This window comes from Carcharhinus amblyrhynchos, chromosome 20 (genome assembly GCF_965287045.1).
Source record: "Carcharhinus amblyrhynchos chromosome 20, sCarAmb.v2.hapA, whole genome shotgun sequence".
Taxonomy (NCBI): domain Eukaryota; kingdom Metazoa; phylum Chordata; class Chondrichthyes; order Carcharhiniformes; family Carcharhinidae; genus Carcharhinus; species Carcharhinus amblyrhynchos.
In genome coordinates, this window is record NC_137343.1 from 25039898 (window position 1) to 25055876 (window position 15979).

The window sequence follows — 15979 nt, forward strand, 5'->3', positions numbered from 1 at the left end:
AACCTTGATTCTGGCAAAAATAGGATTCACAAGTATTTCGTTTGCCAGAACAACCAATTGGAAATTGAAAACCTCAATGTTTAACCATTTGTACAGTTTCTTTCCATCTTGCTCTGTCATTGTCAACTCATGTGGCAAGGACTACAAGGAAATGCCTTCTGTTCTATACACACACACACTCTATCAGGGTGTACATTTAAAATAAAAGCTGAAGTGTTAAGTTGTTGGAAATAATGCCAGTTTATGTAGAAACAAAAAAAAAGGAGCAGTGATGGGCCATTCAGCCCTTCAGATCTGCTCTATCATTCATTATGATCATGGCTGATTATCCAGCTTGGTAACCTGTTCCTGCTTTTCCACCATATCCTTTGATCCCTTTAGCCCCAAGAGCTACATTTAACTCTTCCTTGAAAACTTATAGGGATGAATTTTCCCATTCCATCCACCGCAGGAATTGTAACAGACAAGGGACCATGGAAATGTTCATTGGCCTTAGGCAGGGTTTTCCTGTTTTGGGGTGAGCGCAGCTGGAAAATACCACCCAAAATGTTTTGTCCTCAACTGCTTTCTATCAATAGAGAATTCTACAGTCTTACCACTCTCTGGGTGAAGAAATTTCTCCTCATTTCAGTTTTAAACGGTTTACTCTGTATCCTTGAACCGTGACATCTGGTTCTGGATTCCCCTGCCATCGGCAACATCTTTCTTGCATCTACCCTGTCAAATCTTGCTAGAATTTTATAGGTTTCTATGAGGTCTCCCCTCATTCTTCTAAGGTTCAGCGAATGTAATCCTAACCAACTCAATCTCTCCTCACGTCAGTCCTACCATCCCAGGAATCAGTCTGGTAAACCTTCACTGTAACAAGACATCCTTGCTCCTGTACTCCACTCTCAATGAAGATTAACATAGTATTTGCCTCCTTCTCCACCTGCATGGTTGCTTTCAATGACTTGTGTACGAGGTACCCAGGTCTCATTGCATATTCTTCTTGCCCAACCTAGAGCCATTCAGATAAGCTGCCATCCTGTTTTTGCTACCAAAGTGGATAACCTCACATTTATTACACTGCATCTGCCATTCATTTGCCCACATACTTGTCCATTCCATACTGTAGGATCTCTGCATTCTTGCAGCTCACCCTCCCATCTAGCCTTGTGTCATCTGCAAATTTGGAAGAATTACACTTAGTTTATTTTTTCTGCAGTTCATTGTTAATCCTGAACTTTGTTCTGTCATTATACTCTTGATTTTGTGATATTGTCTTTTATCCTGTCAAAGATGTATGATATATGAGCACAGAGCAATAATCACCTGTTATCTTATGGCGAAAATCAGGATTGTCCATTTTCTCTCTTTGCTGATATTCATCCACTGGCATGCTCTGGTGGTATGAGGAAGGCCTTAATTTGGTGTGAATTGTTGTTTGCATTCATTCTCGGATTGGTGTATGGTACCGGGGGAGCAGGGTAAGGGGGTCTGCCCACCATTCTTCTGGCTCTGTCAAATTCTAACTCTTGGGTTTCAGTGTTTGCAATATGGAGATTATTCCCTTGTTTGGGAATTGATTGTGGATCTCCTTTCTGTTGGGAGCTGAGTGGGTTGTACACTATTCACCTTAATGTGCTGTAATCCTTGCATTTACGTTAAGGGACTACATCTTTTGGTGCCCTTCACTTTATAGATAAGATGAGTGGTGTCACAGCATGATCGCGGTAGGTGGTTTGGTATAGGGATGGTTGGTATGGCCTTAAGTTCTCATGTGGGTGAGTAAAATCTCTGTTAGCACTATTAGCATCACAACCAACTTGCACCTCAGCATTGTAGTTTCTTTTATTTAGATTCAGGACCCTAGTCTTAGAATGAACTGTGTAACTTTCCATTTTGATTAAGTACTCTATCATATGGTCGGTCGCAAGGGGCCTCGCACAACTAAAGTGCAGTCATTCCTTTCTCGTTGCACAATATCTAGTCGAGGATGGCTTGTTCTTTAGTTGGTTCCTTAACATATTGAAACCAAAAACAGTCCCATATATATTCTAGGAATTCCTCCTCAACGGTATTGTTACTAATTTGATTTGCCCAATCAATATGTAGATTAAAGGTTTAGGGAGAATCAACTTGTTCAATTCACCCACATTTCATTTCTAAGTTAGTCTGGTTGAACTAAAATACAATTGGATAACTTCATCCTTGACATTTTTTAAAAAAAAAGCAAGACCATTAAAGAAAGTGAATGTTATGCTTGTTTATTAACATTTCTATCTTTTCCACCATAGGTAAAACTACGATGTCAGAAAGGCATTCCACCCTCACTACGAGGACGAGCTTGGCAATACTTGTCAGGAAGTAAAGTAAAAATGGAACAAAACCATGGGAGGTTTGACGTGAGTATAAACCAAAAAATTATTGAAATCACTAATAGTATTAGGAAACCTTAATGGATCCCTTTACCACATTGATGCCACTGACTGTTATGCAGTAGTTTCTGTCCTGTCTGTTCGTACATAAGTCCTTGACATTTTTGTCAAGCAAAATACTGCATATGCTGGAATCTGAAACATACAGAAAATGCTGGAAAAATCTCTGCAAGTCTGGCAGTATCTGTGGAGAGGGAATAGAGTCAACATTTCGAGTCTAGGTGACCTTTCAGAACGTTAGCTCTATTCTCTCCCCATTGATGCTGCCAGACCTGCTGAGATTTTCCAACATTTTCTGGTTGTGTCCTTGACACTTGCTGGAGTAAGGATCCAAAGATGCCTCATCCTCTAGCACCTTGCCCAAGTTCACATTTGAGCCCAGGTGGTATCTAAATGCAAACTACCTATTACTGAAGCAGTTCACGTGCATTTCCTGTGGGAGTTGTCATTCTTGTATTTCTTCAGAATGGGAACCCAAATTATTTTTCTTCCTCTTTTTTGAATAATAAACAGCAAAGCAAGTTTAAAAGCAAGTCTTTCCTCTTCCTGGCCACTGTCTGAGGCTGTTTGAAGCTGTTTGCAACTTTGACTTAGTTTACTGAGTTTAGCTTTTGGTTCCAATCTATTACCATGATTGCCTATTTTGACTTTTGTTGCATGTTTGTCACCCTTCGTTGCCTTAGCTCATTGGATTAAACCCTTATCTCTCATCCATACCTTTCGTTACTTAGAAAAATTACTGTGCCGCTGTTAAATGTCTCAATGTTAAAATTTTCATCCTTGCTTTCAGATCTCTCCATGGTCTTGCTCCTCCTGATCTCTGTAATCTCATTCAGCCTCACAATGATCAGTGACATGTGTTCTTCTAATTCTGATCTCTTGAGCATTCATGAATTTAATCACTGTATTATTGGTGACTGTGCTGTGAGTTACCTAGGGCCCCAGCTTTGGAATTCTCTCCCTATTCCTCTCTGCCTTGTTTTCCTTCTTTAAGAAGCTTATCAAAACATATCTCTATGTTGAAGATTTTGGTTGTCGTTGAATAATGTGTGTGTGCCTCAGGGCCATAATTTGTTTTATAATGCTCTCATGAAGTATTTGGGGTGTTTCGTTACGTGAAAGACACTGTGCGTATCAGTTATTGTTGTAATTTACTATGTTAAAATGTGCTATATAAACATTTGTTGTTGACATAATCCAGTAAAGGACAAAAGAATGGTAAAGTAGGCCATACACAGATTACTTGTAAAGTAGTCTGCTTAAGAGCATTTGTTTTCTAAATTCTAGCATTAAAATATTTTCTGAAAATATTTTCTAAAATATTTTAATAAAATAAACTGTTGTGTTAACTTGTAATTGATACAGTCTGCAAGCTTATCAAACAGTTTTACGCTGTATCAAAATAATTGTTGTTAGTCTGATGGATATAATGGTTGTTTACATTAGGAAATGGATCAGTCACCTGGAGATCCAACCTGGCTTGATGTAATAGAAAGAGATCTGCATCGCCAGTTTCCTTTTCATGAGATGTTTATTGCTAGAGGTGGCCACGGGTAAGCTCATGCTTTCTATACTTGATGTTATTAAAAACGTAAAGCGCAATGTTAAAGGAGATGTGATTTCTACACAAAGGACAGCTTTATTAAATACTTGGGAATCACTTAAATAGATTATTTTTATTACAATGTGAAGCCCTAAGTCCATCTACCTGAAATGCTACTTCATGTAAATGGACATGCTGGAAAGAGCTTTGGCAGCTTTGTATGAAGTTGCAATAAATAGAAGAATGCAAAACTTTAAGGATTCTAATAAAGAACAAATAAGTACTTATTGCTCAACCTTGCTCTTATCTCCATTAAGAGCAGTGGGTTTAATGCTGAGCTTTCAATCCTAGCTGACACTTCAGTGCAGGGCCAAGAATGAAATGAATTCTTATTTGTGTTGCCTTTCATGACCTTGAGATATCCCATTAATTCACCTTACTTACATATTTCAAGGTTTGGGAATGCATCAAGCTATTTTTTTCAGTGTTACTGATAACTATTGTTTACATAGGAGCAAAAATCAGGTGGCCTTTTAATGATATGACTTTTAAAGATACTATGTGAATGCATCCTCTTCAACTTGATTTAAAAATGGAGAATATGCTTGTCATGCTTAAATTTGAGGGGAGTTCAAGAGTTGAACGTGAGGATCTTTGTGAAACCAGATGACTGTTTTTGAATGGAACGCCTTCAAGTCAAACATAACCTGAGAAATAGGTGGAGCAGTTACATGAGCAAAAATATCCAGAAGAAAAATTGAATCTATGGGTGTTTACAGTAAAGGAAGAGTATGCTCATAACCAAATCTAGGTCCAAATGTCAAGGAAATATTTGTTTTTTTTGTCATTTCAAAATTCAGTTGACTCTTGATTTATTTTAGGCAACAAGACCTTTATAGAGTTCTAAAAGCATACACCATTTACAGGCCAGAGGAGGGTTACTGTCAGGCACAGGCTCCAATTGCTGCTGTTCTTCTTATGCACATGCCTGCTGAGGTAAGTGAATTCATGTTTTCCCGCATTCTTCAAAAACAATTCAGAAACTTGTTTTGAGTGATTTAAATTTCATGCCAAATAGGGAAGCTCCATAAGTGTGTGATATAAATTATAGGCCAGCACTTCTCCACATTGAGGGAAAGAGGAAGGAAAAATCAGAAGTAGTGATGTTACAACAGTAGTGGGGTAGGGAGGTGTGTCTTTGTCTCTGCCTGTGGAGAACTATCAACCTCTAAATGTGTGACCTAACCAACTGGAAATGGTGCCTGATATGTTTCTGGAAAGAGAAGTAAACAATTAAATGAAGAGAAATGATGTTTATTTAAAATACCTTCCTTTCCTGAAGTTAACGATTCATACTTGTATGAGGTTTCTCAGGTGGCAGCCTCCTGTAACCACATACAACCACCATTATTTCCTCACATATGAAGATGCACACAGTGGCAAAATGTACGTGTGCATGGAATATGTTTATCTACTTGGGTTTGTCACATTTCTGGTACTGTCTAATGCAAATTTCATGTCACACTTGGATTTGCTCACGTTTCATTTTCAGTAAACAATAGAAAATTGCAATTTAGTAGCTTCATGTGTAAGTTGATTTATCAATGAAATGAACTAATTAGGAACTATTAAACGTTTTGTGAAAACGAATTAAGAATCACCTAAGGCCTATCCATTGAAAATAATGCTGGAGCAAATCAAAATTCACAATGCTTTTCCTGGGCAAGTATTTAATCAACCGTTTTTATCTAGCTTGTCAATTATAGCATCAAATGTTTTCTCATTTTTGATAAACCTTCAAAAATAGCTCTAGCACAACATGATTAAAAGTGTTTTATAGAATTCATTGTCTGTAATTGCTTTTAGTGAAGTTTTTTTAATTCAGAGATCTTAACTTTCACCCAAAAACCTTGTGCCCACAGTTGAATTTTCTTCTTGCAATGTTGTACGTATGACCATATGCAATATTGTTTGGCATCAACATGATTCTTCACTATGATTGACAAAATATGCATCCTCTTGTAATAGGATTCCTGACAAATTTTAACTCCAAAATAAATTGGAGCAGTAGTAAAATACCCTGGTTAGACCGCATCTGGGGTACTGTTTAGTTCTGGACATCACATCTTAGGAATGATATAATTGCTTTGAAAGGAGTGCAGCATTAAGTGTACTACATGAACTCTAAAGATTAAATTATGAGGAGTGATTACACAAACTAAATTGGCAATTGACAGAGTCAATGGTGAGAGATTATTTCTGCTGGTGGGGAGTCAAAGACTAGGGCCAGGCTTTTCAGGAATGAAGTTAAAACTTCTAAATGCAAAGAGTGGTAAGAAGTTTGATATTCTCTTCCACAAATGGTAGGCGATGCTTGGTCAATTCATTTTAATATGTAGCTTGATAGATTTTTGTTAATCATAGGTTAAGGGATATGGGGCAAAGACAGGTATGTGGAGTTGGACCGAAGATCAGGCATGATTCTTGTGGAATGGTGAAATGGGTTCGAAAGGCAAAATGACTAACTGCTGTCAGGTGCCAAATTGAAGGAGTTACGTTTCATTTTAATGAGCACATTTCACCTGCTGTAGAAACTTATCATTTTGAATCTTGATTCAGAATTCCAAGTCTTTATGCACCCTACCCCTCTGAATTCTAATGGCTCACCTGGAAGAATCTAATCTAGGAGAATATTCCACTAGCAAATCTTAATTTGCTAGCTGATAAAACATAATGATGCCCACTAACAACATTGCTTAATCTTGTGTTAAGCGTCTTTATTTCTGTATTGCTGCTGTTCTCAGGAAATGCATCAATCTAATTATTTTCCTTCTTTCTTACTTCATAGCAAGCTTTTTGGTGCTTAGTTCAGATTTGTGAGAAATATCTTCCAGGATATTACAGTGCTGGATTGGTGAGTTTCTAAACCTATTTATAAGGACCTATAACTTTAGAAATCATAACAATTGGGACTGCTCTGACATGGTTATAAGAGTTTCATGGATGCAGGGAGAATATATAGCAAAAGAAAATAATAGTGCAAATGCTATAGTTGGTCCAGACTGATTTCTCTTTAACTAGCTACATTTGATTTGATTCTATTATTGTCACATGTATTCACATACAGTGAAAAGTATTGTTTCTTGCATGGTATACAGACACAACATACCGTTCATAAAGAAACAAATGAGAGAGTGCAGAATGTAATGTTACAGTCAGAGCTAGAGTGTAGAGAAAGATCAACTTAATGCAAGGTAAGTCCATTCAAAAGTCTGACAGCAGCAGAGAAGAAGCTGTCCTTTAGTCAGTTAGTACGTGACCTCAGACCTTTGTATCTTTTTCCTGACGGAAGAAGGTGGAAAAAAGAATATCCAGGGTGCGTGGATATTTAATTATGCTGGCTGCTTAGCCAAGGAAGCGGTAAGTGTAGATGGTCAGTGGGCGGGAGGCTGGTTTGCATGATGGATTGGGCTACATTCACAACCTTTTGTAGTTCCTTGCAGTCTTGGGCAGAGCAGGAGCCATGCCAAGCTGTGACCCAGCCAGAAAGAATGCTTTCTCTATGGCACATCTGTAAAAGTTGGTGAGAGTCGTAGCTGACATGCCAAATTTCCTTGCATGAGTAATGTGAGAAAAATGGTTGCAAGATGCTTCTTTCACTCTGTCCTTTCAGAATATTTACTAATCTGCTTAATTTTTACTATGTGTAGAAAAAGATGTTGCCTTGTGGATCAATGATACCAGTATTATAATCTCTGTAGAGACTGATAGCTTTTAAAAATAAATTAGAACTTAACTGTTAAAGCTGAAAGAATGACAACACAAAATTTCACATTTAAAACTTGTACTACAACAAAAGACTAAATACACCAATATTTTGTAGGGAACTTAAAGTTTGAATCACAAATCGGTACAGTCCCCATTTCTTTTGGCATAATCAAAAACACATTTTGCAGATATACTTTGTCCTGTCCATTAAATAGCCATTCAATTCTCACAGAATCAATTTAATGTGATTCTTATCTCCAGAGGGTTTACCTTTGTTCCTTTCCTTTTCTCAGCTTGCAAGCATATAATTTCCAAACTGTTTTTCACAGAGGATTTCCCCCCGGTTAATCTTCCACCCTAATTTTAACTCATGAAATCAGTCTTTTCAATCTGAGCACCAGATCCCATAGCTATTCCTGCATGGTGAACCATGCTACCATGCCGTCCCTCGCCTGGATCCTGGTAGAATGTCTACCTATAAATTTTCAGGGATATTTTGGACCCCTGACACCTCAAAGCCAATCTTCATGGCAGTGCCTTACATCCAGATAAAAGTACTGATTGAGACCCCAACTCTCTTGGAGGTAAATGGACAGTTTAAAGCATGCTGATTGTAACCACATGTGCTGAACACCTCTGCCTTTGGAGACTCTCAGTAGTTAGTACAGGTTGCTGACATTGTCTCCAAGTCTAAGCATTTTGCACCATCTTCCCAATAAACCAATTTGGGCCCACTTTAATTTCTAACAATCAAACTGTTTCAGTTTGCTGTTGGGCAGACTATGAACTAGTCGCATGATCACTCTCATTTTAAGTTAAAGACACAGTTTCAGAACCTCAACACGAATTTTAAGGCACTTAGTAATGAGTTATTATACACTCAATAAGTTGCACGTGAAAGACTTTTATGCCAGTCACTGCCTGGTTTTACTTCACAGATTTTAAATGTGGAGTGGAAGTCTCTCAAAAAAAAATTCTAAATGTTGAATTCACATGAAAACTGGAGTAATTCACATTTTTTTCAATTGGGAGTTCAGTGAAGAATCTCCCATATTCTGCACTGCAAAGGCCACCAATGTGAATAATTTCAGGGGTGGGGCCTTTTCCCCCTGGAGAGGCTGAAATCAGTGCATCAAGCAGGCTACTGCGCGTGCGCTGATCTGTCCATGCCGAGATCAGTGCGCTATCACTGATTTTCTGGCGAGCTCAATCATTGGCCCCTGACTTCAGTCCTGGACCCACCTAATCTCATTTAAATTGTATGGAAATGATTATTTAAATCATAGCTGAGAAACGCTATCATGACGGGAATGCATGCGCGAATTCCACGCATCGCCTGCCATGAGATTCTCCCAGCCCACTGCACTAAAATATTAGCGCAATGGGTTGGGAGAATTGCCCCCGTGCTTGTTGAATGAATTCTGTTTTTCACATTAATGAAACAGTGCTTTGGATTTACATTATACAATTATTTTTAAGAAAAAGCACAACTATTACCCTCACTGCTTGAGTTTAGAATTTATGAAAATTATGACTAAGTAAAAAAAACTTGAATAATGATTTTTTTGTTAAATTTTGTTTGTCGTGAAAACTTTTTGAAAATTTGAGGCATGAAGTTTCAGCTAGGTAATATAGTTGAATACATTTCCGAAAATTAACTTTCATATCTATGCATGTGCATGCATTTTCAAGTTTTACTTTTGAGGATGTTACTAAAATGTGTGTTTATGTTGCATGTGGCATATAGCTTGGGCTCTTTCCATACCTGACCAAAGTACCAACTTGTTGTCAACCTCACTACAGAGGACAAAATTCAACCTTTAAACTTCCACTTGCACAAACACTTGGGCATTGTACATTTCTTTCTCTTTCACACAAGGTTTTACTGTTCAGTTTAGACATAATCCCTCAAGTCTACACGCTAAACACAGTTGCCTTTATCTCCTTGTTTGGCAACTGTTCAGTTTTACTGTTTTTTGTCGTGAGGGAGCTTAGCTTCCTTTCGCACTTGGACGGTGCCATTCATGCTTCTGTTGCCAAAAAGTTTTTTCAGCAAAAATTGTATACAGTAGTGGCATTGTGTTGGAATCCTTCATGTGAATCTACTACACTGCCTGGATTGCAAGTAAAGCTCTATAACTGAAGTACCACATTTAGTTGCCCAGATACAAGAATGGCTCAGTCAGGTATTTGTAAATTCTACAGATATATACAGTATTTTGCACTTACTAGCTGTAGAAAAGTGCCACATTGCTGTGGCTGCACTTCAACAAGGTATAGTTTATTTGGTTGTCTGTCTGAGTCACATATTTACGTGTTTATCAAATATGCTGCCGACACTGCAGGACGACAGCGTACATGACTTCATTGTGTTTCTGTAACTAATAGTAGGGATAAGAACATAAGAGCTAAGAGCAGGAGTAGGCAAATCAGCCCCTCAAGCATGCATCGCCAGTCAATACGATCATAGCCGGTTTCATCATGGCCTCAACTCCACTTTCCTGTCCATCCGCCTTAACTTTCAATCTAATGAACTGCCTCCAATGCAACAACATCCATCTTTGAGTCAGGGGACTAAAACTCCAGATGCAGTGCCACTAATGCCTTGTAAGTTGCAGCAACATTTCCCTACTTTTATATGATATTCCATCAGCAATAAATGTCAAAATTTCATTTGCCTTCCTTTATCATCTGCTGTACCTGCACACTAGTTTTCTGGGATTCACATGAGTGCCCTCCAAGGGATCATCATTCACTTCAGTTATTCCCTTCCCATTTATATACCAACAGAAACTTTTGCTATCTTTTTTAAAATATTTTGAGCTAGTTTTCATTTGTAACCCTTTGTTGAACTTTAAAAGTTTCCCAATCTTACAGCCTGCCACTGGCCTTTGCAGTATAGTGTGCCTTAGTTTTTTTCTTTGTCATCTTTAACTTCCTTGCTTAGCCATGGCTTTTCTTCCCCCTCTTACTCTCTAGAATATATTTCAGTTGGTAGGAATTGAGCATCTCCTTAAACATCTGTCAGTGCTCATCAACTGACCTTTTAGTGTTCTCGTCCAGTCCACTAGGTCTTTCCTCATGCTATCTTTCCTCATGCTATGTAATTACCTTTGTTCAACCCCAGGACATTAGTGTGGGACTCCAGTTTCTCACAGTCAAACTGAATTTGAAATTCTCACATACGATGATCATTCTTCCCTAGAGGGTCCTTAATTATGAGATCATTAATTAATCCCCCCCTTCGTTACACAATACCAAATCCAGAATTGCCTCAATTCAGGATTGAGCCAAATGCCATCTGATATAAAAGGCTTAGTACTGCAATGGGTAGTGACTTTCCAATAAAAGTTTCAATTGGTAACTTTAAAATATTGCTTTGTCCTAAATTCTGCTGCTAAATACCCTTCCAGTTTATTGTGAGTCTAATAATTTTACATTAGAACTTGTAGGTCAGGTTAAAATTCAGTAAGTAGTCTCACAACATCAGGTTTATTTGGTAGCATGAGCTTTCGGAGTGTTGCTCCTTTATCAGGTGAGTGCAGGATTTATTTCACAAACAAGGCATATATAGACACAAACTCAATTACAAGATAATGGTTGGAATGCGAGTCTTAACAGGCAATGCCAGTGGAGAGAAAGTTAAGCACAGATTAGAGGTGTGAATTGTCTCAAACCAGGACAGTTAGTCACTAGATGTATATGCTTTTACAAGCCCAGGCAAGTAGTGGGGAATACAGATAGTGTGACATGAACCCAAGATCCCAGTTGAGGCTGTCTTCATGGTTATTAGTTGACCTGTACCTGTGACTGCTGTATTGCCAACACACACTTATTCTATGCTGAATTTATCCTGCATTCCAAGGATTGGTTTTGCATTTCGCAACTATTGCTCAAAACAATAAAGCCTCATTAAATGCTATGTAGCTCTTTTATTGTCTAAAATAGTTTCAAGCTGGTCTTTGTCGGTAGAAAATGGCATGTTTTCATAACTCTGATTTGATTTGTTCCTCAGGAAGCAATCCAGCTGGATGGGGAGATCTTCTTCGCCTTGTTGCGTAAGGTTTCACCAGTGGCACATAAGCACCTTAACAAATACAAAATTGACCCCATCCTCTACATGACTGAATGGTTCATGTGTGCATTTTCAAGAACTTTACCATGGGTATCTGTGTTGAGAATTTGGGACATGTTCTTCTGTGAAGGTAAGTTGCGCATCGTTGACTATTTTAGCACCGGTGTCAGCCGTCATATATACAGCTGATGTTCAGATGCAAACTGGCAGGAGACAACCAGTGTTTTGCAAGTTTATTTAATGGGCTGACTGCTGGAAGTTCATATTAATAGCTTGGGAGACCTAATTTGTGAATTTTATCCTTTCTGATTAAGCATCTAATTTTTGTTCACCTTTTCCAACTGCATATTTAAGATTGGGAACTCTAGGAGTCACAATACTTTTGAAGGTCCTATCTTATGACATATGGTATTCAAAGTCATTGCATGCTGCTAGTGTCCTAAATTTGTGTGTGCCCATGTAGTGATTGCCTACCTTTTTGAGGTTAGTAGTACAAGTGAATTTGTGGAGTCTCAACCCAATTTGTAAAGAGTATAGGCTCTCTTGAGAAAAGTTGCTTCTAACTGGCATTAAGTCTGCAGTCTCACTGGGCAACATGGGAAATATAAAATGTAATTATTGCAATCGGGATGATCCTCTGAGGCTGGACATAAGATGCATTGTAGGGAGTGCTTTATTCTGTAATTAACCATGTTGCAACTGGCTAAGAATGCTGGATGATGAGAAGGCATGAAATGTGAAGCACCTCATTTCACTGCACCACATTCCTGACTTTGAGAACTACCTTATCAAATAAACTAAGATTTAGAAAAAAATAGAATAACTAGCTTTTTAAAAGTTCATTTCTGGGATATGGGTATCATTGGCACGGTCAACTTCTTTGCTTATCTGTGATTGACGTTGATGGCGTAAGTGAGTGTGAAATCGCACAACGGTTGCATTTTTCTTGAGGTTAATTCCTAAAACTTGTAAATTGCAAATTAATTCAGAAAGAACTGGATAAACTTTTGGATAAATGGAAATCAATAAAAATCTGTTTTCCAGCATGTTGCACTGTATGGCATATAAAGTTATTTGAAAATAAAACCAGAAATGACTGGTTTGAGATGATTTTGCTTAAAGCTTGAACTTGTGTAACCCCTACTAAAATTTTGACAACTATTTGTGTGTCAGCATTCAGAATTTTTTCTTGTTTACTATTCTAAAAATACAATTATTCTGTTGCTCTGCTTTTTATGTTCTAGTTTGAGCTTTTGGTCAGCCTTTGATTGAATGTTCATTAAGATTCTTTACCATTGAGTGCTGACAGACTATTTTCATGTTTTTCTAAACAAAATTATTGTTCAGTTAGTGTAAAAAAAATTGTAAAATTTTCATTTTGTTCCTGATGCTGTTAATGTGGCAAATTCTATTTGCTTTTCCATTTTTACTCTACCCAGGTGTAAAAGTGATATTTCGCGTTGGTCTCATTCTGCTGAAATATACACTTGGTTCTTCAGACAAATTGAAGAAATGTCAGGGCCAGTATGAGACCATGGAAAAACTGCGCAGCATTGACCCCAGATATATGCAAGATGGCTTTCTTGTGCGAGAGGTAGGAATCCAGTCAAAATTGTTGGCTTTATACCTGAATGCAAGATGACAGAATAATTAATATTGTGTTGCAAATCATGCTGAACTGTCATGAAATGGCTGTTCCTTGAAAATCTGTGTGCTCCCATCAGAAGGCAGTAGAGAAAGCTGCCGTATTCCAGTGTAAGGCAACTACCTGGGCATTGATATGGGAAGAAGTAAAGATTTTGATCAGCCTTGGTCACTCACATAAATGCAAATTGTTGCCATACAGCACATTAATTGTAGTGAAGTTTCCCAAGGCCTTTCACAAGACTGTTATTAAACAATAACCAGACCACATAAGTAGATATTAGATCAGATGATCAAAAGCTTGATTGAAGGGGTAGGCTGAAGAAGTCCTTCAAAGGGGGAAAGAGATTGGAGGTGGTGATTGTTAAACAGACAGCAGTGATTTTAGACAAGCTCCTACTGGGGAAACCACTCACAAAAGCATTGGAATAGTCACATCTAGGACATGGATTAAGGCTTCAGCGGCAGATATGCTGAATTGCAGAGGCAGTTGATTATAGAGTTGGAAGTAGGCATCAAATGGAGGTGATATAGTGACCAGAAGTTCCACTCATGATCAGATAAGATGCCATTGTTGTGGCAGTCTGAGCCACAATGACCAGAGTGTGCGATGGAATTGGTGGCTAGAAAACACAGTCAAGGTGAAGACTGAAGGCAATAGTTTCAGTCTTCCATATATTTAATTGGAGGAAAGTTTTTTGCTCAGCCAGTACCACCAGCTTAACCAATCAAAGGCTTTAAAATGGTCAAGGAGTAAAACTGGGTGTTGTCAGTGTATGTCATTCGTGAATTCAATGCACGTACTCCTCAGAGGTGCAGAGAAATTGGGGGGAATCAAAGATTAGGGACCCCAGGAAACTGGAAAAGAAGTCAGTCATAAGGACATAAGAAATAGGAGCAGGAGTTGGCCATCTAGCCCTTCGAGCCTGCCCCGCCATTCAATAAGATCATGGCTGATCTGTCGTGGCTCAGTTCCACGTTCCCGCCCTCTCCCCATAACCCTTAATCCCCTCTCTTATCAAAAACCCATCAACCCGCGTCTTAAAAATATTTAGCGAGGTAGCCTCCACCACTTCAACGGGCAGAGAATTCCAGAGATTCACCACCCTTTGAGTGAAGAAGTTCCTCCTCAACTCCGTTCTAAACCGCCCCCCCTTTATCTTGAGGCTGTGCCCCCTAGTCCTACTATCCTTTCTGAGCGGGAAGAATCTCTCCACCTCTATCCTATCCATCCCATTCATCATCTTATACGTCTCAATGAGATCTCCCCTCATTCTTCTAAACTCTTAACAAGTACAAGCCTAATTTATTCAGCCTCTCCTCATAGCTCAACCCCCTCAACTCCGGCATCAGCCTAGTAAACCTCCTCTGCACTCCCTCCAAGGCCAAAATATCCTTGCGTAAGTACGGCGCCCAAAACTGCACACAGTACTCCAGCTGCGGCCTCACCAATGCCCTATACAGCCACAGCAAGACCTCCCTACTTTTATATTCAATCCCCCTCGCTATGAAGGCCAGCATCCCATTTGCCTTCCTGACCACCTGCAAGCTGGGTTTTTGCGACTCATGCACAAGGACCCCGAGGTCCCTCTGCACCGTCGCCTGCTGCAGTTTTTCGCCACGTAAGTAATAATCCTTCCTACCATTATTCCTACCAAAGTGGACCACCTCACACTTGCCAACATTAAATTCCATTTGCCATTTCCTGGCCCATTCGCCCAGCCTATCTAGATCCTTCTGTAGACTCTCCACACCCTCTGCACAATTTGCCGTTCCACCAATCTTGGTGTCATCAGCAAATTTCGACACCCTACACTCGGTTCCCTCCTCCAGATCATCTATATAAATGGTAAATAGCTGAGGCCCCAGCACCGACCCCTGGGGCACTCCACTAGTCACCATCCGCCAATCCGAATAGCACCCATTGACCCCCACTCTCTGCCTCCTATTTGACAACCAATCCTCTATCCATGCTAACACCCTACCCCCAACTCCATGTCCCCTGACCTTCTGCAATAACCTCTTGTGAGGTACCTTGTCAAACGCCTTCTGAAAATCAAGAAAGACCACATCCACCGGCTCTCCTGTATCCACCGCCCTAGACACATCCTCATAGAACTCCAGTAAATTTGTCAGACACGACTTCCCTTTAACGAAACAGTGCTGCGTCTGCTCTATCAAGCAATTCCTCTCAAGATGCCTTGCTATTTCCTCCTTGATGACGGATTCTAACATTTTACCTACAACAGACGTTAAACTAACCGGCCTATAATTCCCTGCCTTTTGCCTGGCACCCTTCTTAAACAACGGCGTAACATTAGCCGTTTTCCAATCTTCCGGCACTTCCCTGGAATCCAGCGACTTCTGGAAAATGACCACCAAGGCATCCACTATCACCTCCGCCATTTCTTTCAGAACCCTCGGATGCATTCCATCCGGTCCTGGCGACTTGTCCACAATCATAAGAACATAAGAAATAGGAGCAGGAGTAGGCCATCTAGCCCTTCGAGCCTGCCCCGCCATTCAATA

General features: G+C 39.4%; 1 protein-coding gene across 1 annotated transcript in view; it reads left to right on the top strand.

The window, feature by feature from the left end:
• LOC145355838 (TBC1 domain family member 10A-like) overlaps positions 1 to 15979 on the top strand; it is an 81940-nt gene that overhangs the window by 44561 nt on the left and 21400 nt on the right. Inside the window, exons 3-8 of the mRNA XM_080208254.1 lie at positions 2280 to 2387; positions 3867 to 3973; positions 4845 to 4959; positions 6812 to 6877; positions 11747 to 11936; positions 13246 to 13400. Coding sequence (XP_080064380.1) covers positions 2280 to 2387; positions 3867 to 3973; positions 4845 to 4959; positions 6812 to 6877; positions 11747 to 11936; positions 13246 to 13400 — 741 coding nt within the window. The remainder of the gene's footprint in view (positions 1 to 2279; positions 2388 to 3866; positions 3974 to 4844; positions 4960 to 6811; positions 6878 to 11746; positions 11937 to 13245; positions 13401 to 15979) is intronic.